General features: G+C 47.8%; 3 protein-coding genes across 3 annotated transcripts in view; 1 reads left to right on the top strand and 2 right to left on the bottom strand.

The window, feature by feature from the left end:
- lmbr1 (limb development membrane protein 1) overlaps nt 1-1300 on the bottom strand; it is a 34105-nt gene extending 32805 nt beyond the window's left edge. Inside the window, exon 1 of the mRNA XM_079754482.1 lies at nt 1135-1300. Within this exon, the coding sequence (XP_079610608.1) occupies nt 1135-1197 (63 nt within the window). The 5' untranslated portion in view covers nt 1198-1300. The remainder of the gene's footprint in view (nt 1-1134) is intronic.
- A 113-nt stretch (nt 1301-1413) lies between these two features.
- Nucleotides 1414-8618, top strand: nom1 (nucleolar protein with MIF4G domain 1). The gene is made up of 11 exons (XM_079754332.1): nt 1414-2570; nt 2965-3062; nt 3146-3341; nt 4259-4582; nt 4793-4903; nt 5653-5814; nt 6246-6367; nt 6742-6874; nt 7365-7496; nt 7794-7903; nt 8357-8618. The coding sequence occupies exons 1-11, from the start codon at nt 1626-1628 to the stop codon at nt 8532-8534; spliced, it is 2511 nt and encodes an 836-aa protein (XP_079610458.1). The 5' UTR covers nt 1414-1625; the 3' UTR covers nt 8535-8618.
- Nucleotides 8619-10724: 2106 nt separating this feature from the next.
- mnx1 (motor neuron and pancreas homeobox 1) lies at nt 10725-12479 on the bottom strand (the record flags this gene model as incomplete). Its single annotated transcript, XM_079755103.1, has 3 exons — nt 10725-11036; nt 11255-11415; nt 11960-12479. 3 exons carry the CDS (start codon nt 12477-12479, stop codon nt 10725-10727), a joined length of 993 nt encoding a protein of 330 aa, XP_079611229.1.

Below are 12479 nucleotides of genomic sequence, written 5' to 3'. Positions count from 1 at the left end.
AGCTGATAAAGAGTCCAAGACAAGCCAGCAATATGTTTGGAGATAAGACATTATACCGAAGCTGCTCGCCCTAAGTCCCCTTCTCTCTGGTGACAAGCACTGTCCTAGTATTAAGAGACAGGCAGAAATCGCTAGAAATAAGTTCTCTGCAAGTGGGTTTGCAGATATTTTGGGATAGTTTGACACCCAGTATTTTACATGTGGTGTGTGAAGTCGGTTGAAGCTGTCAATACTGTATTAACAACATATACATATACAACACAACCATTATACTGTTATACACTGGCAACTGCCACACTTATTAAGGTTTGATGTGCTACCTTACACACAATGATCAGTAACAGCATGATCTAATATTCATATGAGAGCTCTGATTGTGGAAGGGAATATCTGAATAAGGACACTACAGACACTGTGCGACGAGCAGGGCTGTCAAAACATTCCAGACTTGAGCAATTAAAATATGAGCTGCATAATCAAACGTACGTTTCACCATGTATCAAGGCAGAGGTCAAGTATGTATTAATTATTTGAAACCCAGATCCACGACTTCCCTAACTTCCGTTTGGTCAGAATAATAATCATATTTAATCCTATATCGACAACATTGTAATCGAAGGTCGACCACACGGATATGTGTCAAACTGGAAGACGAAACAACGCATAACGTTTAGATTTATACTGTACGGAATATGCGTTTGATAGGTGAAGTGTATAACAGTTAAAATATTTACATTAAACAATATATGGATTGACAGGTCAGGCTAGCAGCGATGCTAACTGTGCATCGGCTTTGTCATTATCGAGGAGTACTGATTAGCGTTATAGAATGGGCGGGACTATGGTCTGGGCGGGACTTTCAGTTGCATGGGTTTGGCGGCCAGAGACAGATATTGCTTTGTCAAATTCTCCATTAAAACTCGATATATATATTCTTAGTCATTGTGGTTAATTGAGTTATGTTTGTTCTTCTCGTTTTGGGGACTGTTAACTGACAGTTCATAGGAAATACAAGACCGGAAGTTGAGTAGCGGTAGACCGGGTTAACGCTACAATGCAGGATCCTCGCTCAACCTATCTTCATCACACTAACAGCGGTAGGCGCTAGCTGGGTTAGCAGTCTACGGTACTTACGATGTACTCTCGAACTTGGCTGTGGAAATTCTGTTCTCTGATCGTCACGTCGTCTTCTTCCATTCTTCATATTGCAAATGCAGGTCTATAGACACGCCACATGCTAACTCGTATGACTAGTGGTCAGAGCAGAAACTTGTGTACGATGATTGCCGTTGAGTTTGACAATGCAGGCAAACCGCTCAAAAATAACGCCCCAAAATAAAAGACGTCGTCACTGAGCGACACGACGCGACTCGGCTGCGCCTTCGGTGAGCTCTGTCATGTGGTTCCCAGGCGTGTATACACATGTTCAACTTTTTATCCATGACTATATAATATATTATATTTAAAACGAAGGGTTTGGGGTTAACACGTCACTCGTGTTATTCTTATGGATTGAGAAGAGAAGCTAGTGAGGAGGAACAACGCTTATGTGCGTTAGCTTAGCGAACTAATGAGCTGCTAATGGTCTGTAAGCATTAGAGGATATTTTTGTGAGATATATAATCATGAAGGGACAAGTGAAAAAGAAAGTCTTCAAAAAGAAGAACAATGAGCAACTGCGTAAGTACATGGCGACGGTGAAAGAGTTCCTCCAAAAAAATGAAAGTGGTGGACCGGGTAAAGATGATGAAGATCATGATGATGGTGGAGGAAGCGGCCAGGAGGACAACAAGTACAGTGTTAAGTTGGTCCAGAGGAAAAGTCGCAAAGAGATGAGAAAAGAAAAGAGGAAAACAAAAAAGGCTAAAATGAAGTGCTACTATGAGGGGAAGAAAGAGTTATTACAGGAGGAGACAGCCACTGAACCCCCTAAAAAAAAGAAGAAAAAAGCCAAGGCTGCCCCACAGAGTTCAGACACCGACGGTACACAACCTCCAGAAGGCAAGAAGGGAAAGAACCACGACAAAAAGCTTGAAGAGGAGAGGAAGAGAGTTCTGCTGGAGGACAACGAGGCTGAGGAGAGAGAGATCAAGATGATGGAGAAATTTTTGGGCTACAACAAGAGGAAGAACAAGAACAAACTACCACAGTCCTTTGCCGATGACGGACTGGACTATGTCCTGGGGGTGATTGGCTCTGGGTCAGGGGGTGGGGTCATGTATGACAGTGAGGAGGACGTAGAGCAGGCCAAGGAGAAGTTTGCCCAGCTTGATCAGAGCGAGTCAGAGCTGTCCGATGATGAAGAGGAGAGTGAGAAGGATGAGGCAGCAAGCAATGAAAGTGGGGAAAACGAGGAAGGAGATGATCTGGAGTCTATAGATGAAGTCATCGAGGATGATGAAAATGAGGAAGATGATGAGGGCATGGATGAGGAGGACGACGACGACGAGGATGAGGAAGCGATGGAAGATGAGCAGAAGGAAATAGATGAAGCTCCATCAGCCAATGAGGGTGAAGATAATTCAGAAGAAAAAGGAGACGCAGAGACTTCGTTGCTCATTCCCCAGCCTGTACGTATATTAAGCACTTTCACGATTTCTTACTAGCTCTATAGTAATATAGAACTAGTGATGGCTTTATGAGGCATTGCATTCATACATGACAGCTTGATGCTTATGTTGTTATTTTGCAGACACTTTTGTCCAAAGCGACTCACAGTGAACTTGATTTAGGGGTCTTGCTCATGGATGACTGCAGGTAGCCTGCAGCCATGGGGGTTTGAACCCAGAACCTTTTGGATTGGAGTTAAACACCCTATCCCCCTTGATATATGAATGCTGTGTTGTATGCCTTTTTTCTTTGACTGAGAATTACTATAATTAATATAAGATTATAATTTGCACAGTCAGTCCACTGTATTGTCAGTCTGTTATTAATGTCAGCTGACTGTTGTCCTGGTTCCAGGTGAAGTACATCCCCCCTCACCTGCGCGTCCCGGGGGATGATAAACGCAGAGCGGAGCTGGAGACGCTGCGGAGGAGGGTGAAGGGGCTGCTGAACAGGTACGCAACAACATCCTGTCCCCAAAACGCATCCCGCGGTTTAGTATTGTCCTGTGACTGGCTGTTCCTCTCTGTGTGCACAGGCTGAGCGAGGCCAACATGGCGTCCATCCGTGCTCAGCTGGAGGAGATGTACATGAGCTCCAGCAGGAAGGATATGAGTGACACGCTGACTGAGGTGGTGCTGGCCGCATGCGTCACCCCCAGCCTCATGCCTGACCGGCTGCTGCAGGAACACGTGCTGCTGGTCAGCCTGCTGCACCACTCCGTGGGCCTGGAGGTAGGCCGGTCTCTTTAATATGTGCTCTTTATTATCTAGAGTTAGTCTTGTCTCTACTCTTTATTATCTAGTATGCTGGTCTGTACTCTTAATTATATAGACGTAGGTTTGTCTCTACTCTTTATTATCTACAGGTAGGCCCAGAGTCTCTTTATTATCTACAGGTAGGCTGGTCTCTACTCTTTATTATCTATAGGTAGGCCCAGGGTCTCTTCTAGAGGTAGGCTGGTCTCTACCCTTTATTATCTACAGATAGGCTGGTCTCTACTTTATATTATCTACAGGTAGGCTGGTCTCTACTCTGTATTATCTACAGGTAGGGCCAGGGTCTCTTCTAGAGGTAGGCTGGGCTCTACCCTTTATTATCTACAGGTAGGCTGGTCTCTACTCTTTATTATCTACAGGTAGGCCCAGAGTCTCTTCTAGAGGTAGGCTGGTCTCTACCCTTTATTATCTACAGGTAGGCTGGTCTCTACTCTTTATTATCTACAGGTAGGCCCAGACTCTCTTCTAGAGGTAGGCTGGTCTCTACTCTTTATTATCTACAGGTAGGCCCAGGGTCTCTTCTATAGGTAGGCTGGTCTCTACTCTTTATTATCTAGAATAGAGGTAGACTGGTCCCTATTGTAGAGCGTGTGTAGCAGGTTCATACGGTAAGCGTGACGTGCAGCATACATGTTAAGTGTAGCTTAATGGGACCCCATGAGAATGTTTTGCAGAGGGGGATGAAATCGCCCTAGCTGGACTGTTGACTGTGCTGGGAGGAAGTGTGGATTATTTATGAATCTCTGTAAGAGAAGTGTACTGTTGATGTTGGAGAGAGACATAGATAGACTGACAGATAAACAGACTGGTACACAGATACATGGCTAGACAAAGGGTTAAAGTGTAACGTCACGTTGTCTGTTTCCCTCCAGGTGGGCGCTCACTTCCTGGAGACAGTCGTGCGTCGGTTCGACATCGAGTACCGTGGCCGGGGGGAGGGCAAGGAGACAGACAACCTGCTGGCCATCATCTCCCACCTCTACAACCTGCAGGTGGTCCACTCCCTCCTCATCTTCGACATCTTGAAGAGGCTGGTGGGGGCATTCGGGGAGAGGGACGTCCAGCTGGTGCTGTTCGTCCTGAAGAACGTGGGCTTCTCCCTGCGCAAGGACGACGCCCTGGCCCTCAAGGAACTCATCAACGAGGCCCAGAGGAAGGCCAGCCAGATGGGGCCCACCGTCACCGACCACACCCGGGTATGAAGCTGTGATATAAATAACAATATCAATACCTTTTTATTCATATGAATTCATCCAAGTTGTAAGCTGTGCCAAACATCTTCTCCCTCAACTGTTTATTATTCTGAAACATTTAGGAAGACGTATTATAAGGGTCTTGTTTGCTGCAATATCTTGTTGCTTCACGAAGTGCACGTGAATGAGGTTTCCGCGTGTGTGTGTGTACAGGTGCGCTTCATGCTAGAGACCATGATGGCGCTGAAGAACAACGACATGAGGAAGATCCCGGGCTACGACCCTGAGCCCCTGGAGAAGACCAAGAAACTCCTGCGAACTCTGGTAGGTTCTCCGTACAAGGAAGTCAGCAGACAGAGAGAAGCACTGTGGTAGGTTCTCTGTACATGGAGGTGAGCAGACAGAGAGAAGCACTGTGGTAGGTTCTCCGTACAAGGAAGTCAGCAGACAGAGAGAAGCACTGTGGTAGGTTCTCTGTACATGGAGGTCAGTAGACAGAGGGAAGCACTGGTAGGTTCTCTGTACATGGAGGTCAGTAGACAGAGAGAAGCACTGTGGTAGGTTCTCTGTACATGGAGGTCAGTAGACAGAGGGAAGCACTGGTAGGTTCTCTGTACATGGAGGTCAGTAAACAGAGAGAAGCACTGTGGTAGGTTCTCTGTACATGGAGGTCAGTAGACAGAGAGAAGCACTGTGGTAGGTTCTCTGTACATGGAGGTCAGTCGACAGAGAGAAGCACTGTGGTAGGTTCTCTGTACATGGAGGTCAGTAGACAGAGAGACGCACTCTGGTAGGTTCTCTGTACATGGAGGTAAGAACCCAGAGAGAATATTCTGACATACTAACAGAACCAGTAATCTCACATGTTACATTTGGGCTCGGTTTACAACAACAAAATTGCTTTTATTAATAAGGCGGAAAGAGTCCTGCGCCCTGAAGCGTATGTAGATGGGCTATCCCCTTTTCCGCCACCAGAGGGCGCCAGAGGCCCAGGTAGCCGTTATTAAACTGGGATGGGGCGAAATGGAGCGTACTATTTCTTGAGTTTTTATGTGTGTGTTTCTGTGTGACAGACCCAGGCTAGCCGTGGGGGATCAGACCTGACGCTGCGTGTGTCTCTAGACAACATCCTGGCTGCCGACCAGGTGGGCCGCTGGTGGATCGTCGGATCCTGCTGGTCGGGAGCGCCAATGATAGGCCACGCCCCCAAACCTACCAGCACCCCTGGGGGACAGGTACCTGGGCGAATCACACAGCTCTTGTACCACATATCGCATACATATTTACACTTTAAAACGCTTAATATGTATTTAATTATTATTTATTTTATTATACATATATATATATCGCAATAGAAGAGTATTCTTGTATAACATTATACACATATTTATTTTATTGTATACTATATTGATACTCTGATTCAGTTTCAGACTTTAAGATTTTCTTCACTTTTGTTCGACCTTCAGCCTTCAGGTTTAACGGCCCTGAGTGAAATATGCTTGTTGTTTCATCGTTACGCTCATGACAATAAACTATAAACTACAATACACTTGAATCTTGAACTTGAAATATCCTCAAGACGACAGCCAGTGTTTCATTGGCTGCCTGCCGGTAGACTGGCAGCTGATTGTTTTTGTGTTTCACCATCCCCCCCCCCCCCCACCAGTTCAGTGCCAAGGTGCTAGAGCAGGCCAGGAAGCAGAGAATGAACACGGACGTGAGGAGGAACATCTTCTGTGTTGTGATGACCAGCGAGGACTACCTGGACGCCTATGAGAAGCTGATCAGGTACACACACACACACGCAAATTCCCATACACACATGCAAATTCCCGCACACACACATTCTTGCCACACACATGCAACGTCCCGCACGCACACACACACACACACACATTATCGCCACACACAGATGGAGAAACACACACACACAGATACAGAAAAACGCACACACATACGTCTGCACACACGCAAACGTCTGCACACGCACACACTTATGCAAACACACACAAAGGCTTTGCTGTTTGTTGTGGGATTTTTTCACTAGACTATTTCCATGCTATCGAGAAAAGGGCTAATGATAGAGCTAGACTACAGATGACCAGATAAACCCATATTAGTCTAAAGGCTGTGATAATGAAGGTCCTGACCCTGTTGTTCAGGATGGGTCTGAAGGACCAGCAGGAGCGGGAGATCGTCCATGTTCTGATGGACTGCTGTCTGCAGGAGAAGACCTTCAACCCCTTCTACGCCGTGCTGGGAGAGAAGTTCTGTGGCCACGACCGTCGCTTCCAGGTACTGCACTAACTACAACCCAACACCACGAACCTGGCAACCCTCCAGTCAAACCTAAACTACCAACCTGGCAACCCTTCAGTCCTTTACTAAACACTACTAATACTTCAGAAAACGGTTGAATGCGTGAACCGTGCCTGAGTCAGACAGATCTTGCCCCTTAAATCCTCCCTCCTCCTCCTCCTGGCGTCAGACCCCACAAGGAGCAGCTCCTCTACCACCACCTCCTCTTCCCTACTCCTCTGATTCCTCCCTGCAATATCATGCTAGGACCATGCATCGCCTCCTCTTCCCGCGACTCCTCTTCCCTGCACCTCCTCGTCTTCGTCACTGCACCTATTCCTCTCGCTGCCAGGCCCCCACCTCCTCCTCCAGTGTTTTTTCTTATGTCTACTAGACTACTGGAGGTCTTCTTTATCTTTTTCTCTCTCGCAGCGCTAGTAGGGATGGACTGTCCTCCTTGACTCCTTGTCTCCTTGACTCCTTGTAGATGACCTTCCAGTTCGGTCTGTGGGACAAGTTCAAGGAGCTGCCCAGCCTCAGCAGCAGTGTGTTCTCTAACCTGGTGCAGCTGGTCACACGCCTCCTGCTCAAGAAGAGCCTCTCTCTCTCCATCCTCAAGGTGAGACAGCCCCTACCCCGCAACATGACCTCTCTCCAACAACCTCAAACATGACCTCCCTCGACCTCTCAGTCAACATTCTCTCTCTGTCTACTTCCTGTGCGTTATTTGTACAGGAGGTGACTGGTCTTCGTCCCAGTTTTTACCCGTACCTGTGATAACCAGCCTGGTTATCACCCTGGTTATTATGTATTTCCTGTACAGGGGATCACTAGTCTGTTTGCTGGTGCCTGTACAGGTGATACCTTCCTATGTCGTAGCTGTAGGTGATAACCTTCCTATGTCGAACCTGTACAGGTGATAGAGTTTGGGGAGCTGGACAAAGTGCGGGTGCGGTTCCTCCGCCAGGTGTTGACTCGGTTGCTGAAGGAAGCCCAACCTGAGGAACTGACCGCCATATTCAGCAGGTGGGCGGAGCTACACTGATCAGATGACATCTGCTGGGCAAATTTCACCTTACATTGATTGATGAAGGCCAGAAGGAAAGTCACGTTGTTATGGTGTCTGACTCCCAGCCGGTTCTGGGTTCGATACCCAATGTCCGCAGCCTACCTATAGGCATCCTAGAACAAGAAGTCTAAGTGAATGATTGACTATTTACTACCTACCTGCTTTTATGGACTTACAGTGGATTTTGATGTTTTTAAGGAGCAGGTAGGGGGTTGACCGTACCAAGAAAGGTCATTATGGAGCAGACAGGGTTAGACAGTACGGAGACAGGTCATTAAGGGAATTAAATGGTATATTGTCATAGATAATTATATATCGGCTCGTGTTTTTTATGTGACCTTGATGGCTCTTCTCTTGATCCTACCCTAACTCTTCATACCTTTGACCTCTGTTAACCTCTGACCCTGCAGGATCTCCGGGGTTCCCAAACTGGGCATGCTGCGCGAGGGGTTGAAGCTCTTCATCAGCCACTTCCTGTTGAGTAAAGCAGAGTCCAAAGGGTCAGCAGACGACGCCCGACTCCTGCTGGAGCACGCTGACATCGCCACCAAGGCCATGGAGGCCAAAGACACTAAGCTCAGGCTGTAACCGTGACAATGGAACCCTGAACACTCTGAACCTTACAGCTGAAACGGCTCCACCACCTTCTGGCCAAACGTGGTTACTGCTATGCCGTTTATTTTTATTTTTTACTTTATTTGTGATTATTATTTGAACTGGCATGGCTGGTTTGGCTGGTTAGCTGTAAAAAGTTTTTTGGTTACAGTTCATTGATTTGTACAAAGTTAATCGTGTATGATTCCGAAAAAGAATTAAATTCAGAAATATGAAAATTTAATTAAAACTGAATTGTGCTCGAGTTTTAAGTGGGCCTCAGTAGACTGTTATTCCCAACTGTGCATATTTCCAAGACGCGCCTCTAGAGGGCTACATTTCATCATGGAACTGGGAATCGTCTCGTTCCAGCCGGGAGGCCAATTATAAATATCGAAAACTTGAACCAAAATAAACTGGTAATGATATTAAGGCAGTTAAACATATACATTTATTAATTCTTGATCATTATTCATACATATAGAAGTTCATTCAGCGTTTTCACACGTCGAGCCGGTGATTTTTTTTCCGGTGCGTGTGCCTGCTTGGCATAGCAGAGGCCTTATGTTACATTTGATGTTCGCCTTTTAATAACAGCCTCCGCATGCGTGCTGCGCATCTAGAGACACTGTGGCCAAGGTCAGCGAAAGGAAATGTCCTTCCGGCTATGGAGGCCCGGTGGGAAAGTTACAAGTAGCCGTCATGAGGAAGGGTCGAGGGTGGAATTATTTATTTATTTCAATTGTCCAACAAGCTTGTGTTTTCCAGGGTCCTCGTTAACACTCTGGGTGATCTTAATGCCGCTTTGAAGTGGCGTGGAGAGCGATAGTGGGATGAATGGTCCTGCAGAAGGCCTATTGTCTGCAGATGAGCTGGGGCGCCGCTGTGGTCCCACCTGACCCGTAGGTGAACTCTGCTTCTGCTCCGTTCGGCAAACAGCTGAGATAAGCGTCTCCGGGTTGCTTTAGTATAAGCGACACCTATCCCACGTCAAAACGGGATTAGTATCGGATTACCTAAACACGTCGGGCAGCGAGGCCTCGTGTTGCCCCAAAAAAGGTTGGTTTGTAAAAGAGGCGGACGTACAAAATGTACATGTGTTGAAGCCTTTCTGGGCCTTTTAACGGAGAAACCTTTTAGACCAACGGGTAGGATTAGGTATTCATTCATTCAGAATTCAGGTTACTTTTTCTCCCACAGTGTGTGTGTGAGCTATAAAGGAATGATGTTGTTCCCCTCCTCTATTCTCTGCATAAGTGCCCTCGCTGAAAAACGAGGCCCCGACGAAACACTTCGCCTTCATAACTCAAATTCCGATGTAAATCAGACTCCAGTAAAATGTAAAAGATGTGTTGTGGAGCTGTTGACGAGCCGTCGGCGGGTATATATATTATCGGTCCATCGTTAATAATACCCATTGGGAGCGCGGTGTGAAATGTTTTGCTCGCCTGTCTGAGAGGCTGTTTGCACCGGTCTGCGGGACGGGGTGCAGACAGCGCAGCGAGGGGCCCTTCTGAGCGGCCATTCCCACGGCCCGCGGACGAGGAGGAAAACACAGTTTTCTACTAGTCTGTTTTACACGACAAGCTTCGATATTTGACACCAGTTCAGATATTTTACACCCCGTAGAAGGCCGGAGCGAACGGGACAGGGGATGGTGTCTGCGGTCGGCTGAACAGTAAATGACATCTGGGTTTTAATAAAACATTTTATTTCCCTTGGTCTGCACCACAAAGACGCCAAAGAATAATTTAGCATGCACTCGTATAGCTTTTATAAATACAGAATACAAAAATAAAGGTTACCGTTATTTTACAATTATGCAAGTGAAACATCTTAAAACACCAGACGGACAGGATGAATATCGATTATTATTGATGATTATTAACCTCTTAACCATTACAACCAAAGTATACCCAGTGATAACCATGCGGTGACATTAGAGAAGCCGTATTTGATATGTGAACATTGCAGAACTTAAACCGGCTGTCCGTGCACGGGGTCGAGCTCGGAGCGGAGATCCAACCTTCCACCTCTACCTCGACCTCGACCTGTCCCATCAAACACAAAGAGGCCTCTACTCCGGAGGATTACAGAGGCAGCGGGTTACATGCAATTGCATCCGGTGTAAAAACGTTTCTACAGTTTTAGCTTTTAGGGGTTGGGGGGGGGGGGTCTCCGGGTTCACGGCTGGAGTCTCGAGTCGCTCGTGTGATTTCTCTCGTCGTCCGAAGAGCAATCCGACGAGTTGTACAAGAATGTTCCTCTTTCTCCTCCTCCTCCTCCTCCTCCTCGGCCATCGCCTCCTCCTCCTCCTTCATCATCGTCGTCGTCCTCAGCACTGTCCCTGAAATCCCTGATGCGCCCGTTCTTGGAGTCCGTTTTCTCCGCGCCGCTGTGTTTGGAGCCCTTCTTGTCGGCGTCCTGCGCTGCCTGCTCCTTCGCCTTCTTGCTCCTCTTCCACTTCATGCGGCGGTTCTGGAACCAGATCTTCACCTTCAGAATCACAACACACCAGCACAGACGTTAGGTTAGCCACACGTCTAACACACAAGAAAACACAAACCGGCCCGGCGCGTAATTACGCGTCAAGTGCGCACTGGGCGCATGAGGTCAAACTCGACCGCACAACTAAACACTTCACAGCAGCATCATGATTGACCTAAGTGTATGAAAACATAATATAATAATAGACGATGGTGTGACCGTGTTACCTGTGTTTCCGTCAGCATCAAGGACGTGGCCACCTCGAAGCGTTTGGGTCGTGAGAGGTACTTGTTGAGTTTGAACTGGTGCTCGAGCTCCAGGAGCTGCTGGCTGGTGAACGCGGTTCTGGGACGTCTGCACTTCCCCAGCAGGTTGGACTGCGTCTGAGCTGCAAAGCACAAGCAACATGATTTAAATTGATTATTTCATCGTTTCATTACTGTATTATACTTTTGAGCGTTGAGCGGTTAGAACTGTGCTTTTGCATTTACATTATTGACATTTACAAACCTTAATAATCAGATTATAAATAATTCCAGTTGTTGAAATGTTGTGCACACAAATAAACACAATGACAAAACATTGATAAGGGACAGATGTTTTCAGACCGGAATAAACGACGTGTAATTCATATTGTGGGCTGTGATCCAAAGATATATCTGCCTCTAAAAGTCTTTGCATGTGATAGGGCCTGTAAACCCGCCCGGAGCAGCTATTTGCAACTTGGTTTTGAACAGATGTGCTAAAAGCAGCAGAAACAAGAGGCCAGTATCCGCAGAGCAAACACAGTGTCGGCTGCGGCTTCACACGCCTTCGCTACTTTCCCCTGTCCATTATCTGTCCATTCACTTCCTGTCCCAACACAGGCCGGCTCTCTATGAGCCCTCTCTATCATCATTATTATTATTCAACATTTAGTATCACAGACTCACAGTTGAAGTCGGACATCTTGGGCAGCATCATGCCAGCGGTGGAGACACGGAGCCAGTGGTCCAGCTGGAAGGTGCTTGCGGTGAGTTTGATGGAGTCGCTGTGGTGGTGCGGGTGGTGCGGGTGGGAGTGCGGGTGCGGGTAGGGGTAGGAGAGGGCCGGGTGCTGCCCCAGCGCCGCAGCGGCAGCGGAGTAGCTGTACATGGGGTGTCCGTACAGCGCCTGGGGCGGCAGGCCGGAGCTCTGCGGGTGTAATCCAAGCATCGCGTGAGGAGCGCTCAGGTACCCGGGCTTCGGGATCAACCCGCTGGCGGAAACCCTCGGCGGGGATGGCGTCTCGGTGCGTAACGAGTCGGGGGCGCCGGTGTTGTGTTCGGCGGCCGAGGAGGAGGTGAGTCCCTCGGAGCAGGAGGAGAGGGAGGAGGAGGACAGAGAGGTGACCAGGGCCAGCGGGGAGGTCTGCGCCCGGGGCGAGTCGACCGCGAGAAGCGCGTCGATCCGAAAGTTTCTGGATTTCTCCAT

The sequence above is a fragment of the Pollachius pollachius genome (genome assembly GCF_949987615.1).
Source record: "Pollachius pollachius genome assembly, chromosome: 17".
NCBI classification, from domain to species: domain Eukaryota; kingdom Metazoa; phylum Chordata; class Actinopteri; order Gadiformes; family Gadidae; genus Pollachius; species Pollachius pollachius.
The sequence above is the reverse complement of the archived record's forward strand: the minus strand, read 5'-3'. Positions and strand labels throughout refer to the sequence as shown.

What these genes read in the sequence shown, in the direction of transcription:
- nom1 (XM_079754332.1), top strand. Translation starts at nt 1,626, where the DNA reads ATGAAGGGACAAGTGAAAAAGAAAGTCTTCAAAAAGAAGAACAATGAG. An exon ending in GCCTATGAGAAGCTGATCAG is followed by an intron (nt 6,368 to 6,741) that starts GTACACACACAC and finishes CCTGTTGTTCAG; the next exon opens with GATGGGTCTGAAGGACCAGC. An exon ending in TCTCTCTCTCCATCCTCAAG is followed by an intron (nt 7,497 to 7,793) that starts GTGAGACAGCCC and finishes GAACCTGTACAG; the next exon opens with GTGATAGAGTTTGGGGAGCT.